The sequence below is a fragment of the Diaphorina citri genome, unplaced genomic scaffold, assembly GCF_000475195.1.
Source record: "Diaphorina citri unplaced genomic scaffold, Diaci psyllid genome assembly version 1.1 scaffold1856, whole genome shotgun sequence".
Taxonomy (NCBI): domain Eukaryota; kingdom Metazoa; phylum Arthropoda; class Insecta; order Hemiptera; family Psyllidae; genus Diaphorina; species Diaphorina citri.
The window spans coordinates 96,062-98,586 of record NW_007379282.1 but is presented as its reverse complement, the minus strand read 5'-3'; the positions used below and the strand labels follow the sequence as shown (position 1 = coordinate 98,586).

General features: G+C 46.2%; 1 protein-coding gene across 1 annotated transcript in view; it reads left to right on the top strand.

The window, feature by feature from the left end:
• Positions 1-2,525, top strand: part of LOC103517465 — a 6,936-nt gene that overhangs the window by 3,240 nt on the left and 1,171 nt on the right. The window contains exons 2-3 of the mRNA XM_008482499.1: positions 1,578-1,813; positions 2,328-2,513. Coding sequence (XP_008480721.1) covers positions 1,578-1,813; positions 2,328-2,513 — 422 coding nt within the window. The remainder of the gene's footprint in view (positions 1-1,577; positions 1,814-2,327; positions 2,514-2,525) is intronic.

Below are 2,525 nucleotides of genomic sequence, written 5' to 3'. Positions count from 1 at the left end.
TTTTTTTGTTTTTTTTTTTTTTTTTTTTTTTTTTTTTTTTTTTTTTTTTTTTTAAGAGGTTTGACAGAGGGAACTTTAACTGCTATGGTCTTATCGTCCCGAAATCGAGGAGAGAAGGAAGACAGGATAGGAGAAAGCCAGCCGTTTCCGAGAACGAACATTATCCCATCAGGATAAAATCCGCCCCGGGCGGGAATCGAACCCGCGGCCTAGCGCTTACAAGGCAGACGCACTACCAACTAAGCTAAGTAGGCTGGCACTCATTTCTTTCCATTACACTAAGTATAAATTTTCAAAATCGAGAAGTGGTTGGAAATATTCGGTTTAGGGTCCCCCGAGTATAAAAAGCGAGTGTAAAGACTTCTTCTTTACAGAACTTAAAAAAAAAAAAAGATGTTTGACAGAGGGAACTGTCACTGCTATGGTCTTATCGTCCCGAAATCGAAGAGAGAAGGAAGACAAGATAGGAGAAAGCCAGCCGTTCCGAGAACGAACATTATCCCATCAGGATAAAATCCGCCCCGGGCGGGAATCGAACCCGCGGCCTAGCGCTTACAAGGCAGACGCACTACCAACTAAGCTAACTAGGCTGACTGGGGGACCTTAAACAGCCTGAAATTTCCCTTGCTACAGAAATGGTTTCAGGCCCCCTTGATATTTCTTTCCATTACACTAAGTATAAATTTTCAAAATCGAGAAGTGGTTGGAAATATTCGGTTTAGGGTCCCCCGAGTATAAAAAGCGAGTATAAAGACTTCTTCTTTACAGAACTTAAAAAAAAAAAGATGTTTGACAGAGGGAACTGTAACTGCTATGGTCTTATCGTCCCGAAATCGAAGAGAGAAGGAAGACAGGATAGGAGAAACCAGCCGTTCCGAGAACGAACATTATCCCATCAGGATAAAATCCGCCCCGGGCGGGAATCGAACCCGCGTCTAGCGCGAGCCGTTCCGAGAACGAACATTATCCCATGAGGATAAAATCCGCCCCGGGCGGGAATCGAACTCGCGGCCTAGCGCTTACAGGATAAAATCCGCCCCGGGCGGGAATCGAACCCGCGGCCTAGCGCTTATAACCCGTTCCGAGAACGAACATTATCCCATCAGGATAAAATCCGCCCCGGGCGGGAATCGAACCCGCGGCCTAGGTGTTCCGAGAACGAACATTATCCCATCAGGATAAAATCCGCCCCGGGCGGGAATCGAACCCGCGGCCTAGCGCTTCCATCGAGAACGAACATTATCCCATCAGGATAAAATCCGCCCCGGGCGGGAATCGAACCCGCGGCCTAGCGCTTACAAGGTAGAAGTCTTATCGTCCCGAAATCGAAGAGAGAAGGAAGACAGGATAGGAGGAAAGCCAGCCGTTCCGAGAACGAACATTATCTTCTGATGGGATAATGTTATCCTGATTTTATCCTGATGGGATCCATCAGGATAAAATCCGCCCCGGGCGGGAATCGAACCCGCGGCCTAGCGCTTACAAGGCACACGCACTACCAACTAGGCTGGCTTTACAGAACTTTAGTCCAAGCAAGCAGTACAGAATCTAACTTTGTATTTTCTTCTTCTTTACAGAACTTTAGTCCAGTCAAACAATGCAGAATATGTGTCTCTGAATTGTATTTGCTTCTGCTTTACAGAACTTTAGTCCAGGCAAGCAGCACCGGATCGATACTACTCGAGCCGTATGGTTCTATCAAGTCATTATCGGCCTCACACGATGTCGCCTGCTTTCCGGTGGAACCTTACTCTCCTGCCCCCTCACCTAACTTACAACGCAAGTCCCTCCCTTCATCTCCTCTACTTACCAGGTAAGTTTATAAAAGTAGGCCGAAGTCGATCGACATTGGCAGACTTGAGCCTAGTACCCACCAGAAATAATTGTTTCCCAACAGTTGCTCAGTTGTAACTAAATTACCGAATATTCAGTAACTTTCAAGATAAGATCTATGTATAAGATACTTGAAAAAAAAGGGTTTCAGAAATAAATCTTAGAGAGGAAAAAAAGTCGATGGATTGTTGCAAAACATTTCTGCATTGTTAAGAAAAAAAAAAGACTTTGTCTGAGGAACATGTTGCTAATGAGTAGTACGCTTAAGGTTGTGGTTATGTACCGGGTTGAGGTGAGACAAGACTAGTCGAGACAGGATATTGTTTCTACAGTTTGGCATGGGAGTGTTAGTCAACTTAAAAACAAGGTTAGCTTACCAACCTTGCCTATCTCAACCCGGTACATAACCACAACCTAAAGGAAAATACGGGAAGCAGCTTAACCATTAGGTGACGTAGTAAGTAAATTCTTCAAAGTAATTATTTTTCTGCCAGTTCCAGGTTTCGAACCCTATCGTTGGACGTGTCCAACCTGCCCACCCCCGCCCCCCCAGGCACCGGCCCCATCTCCTATCACAACCTTTCGCCCATTCAGTCCTCACGCGGCGTCACACCACGACAAATGAGTGCACCCAGTCGCGTGACACTGGGTGCCCCCCGTGTTATGACACCGGAGATTATGTACGTCACGCC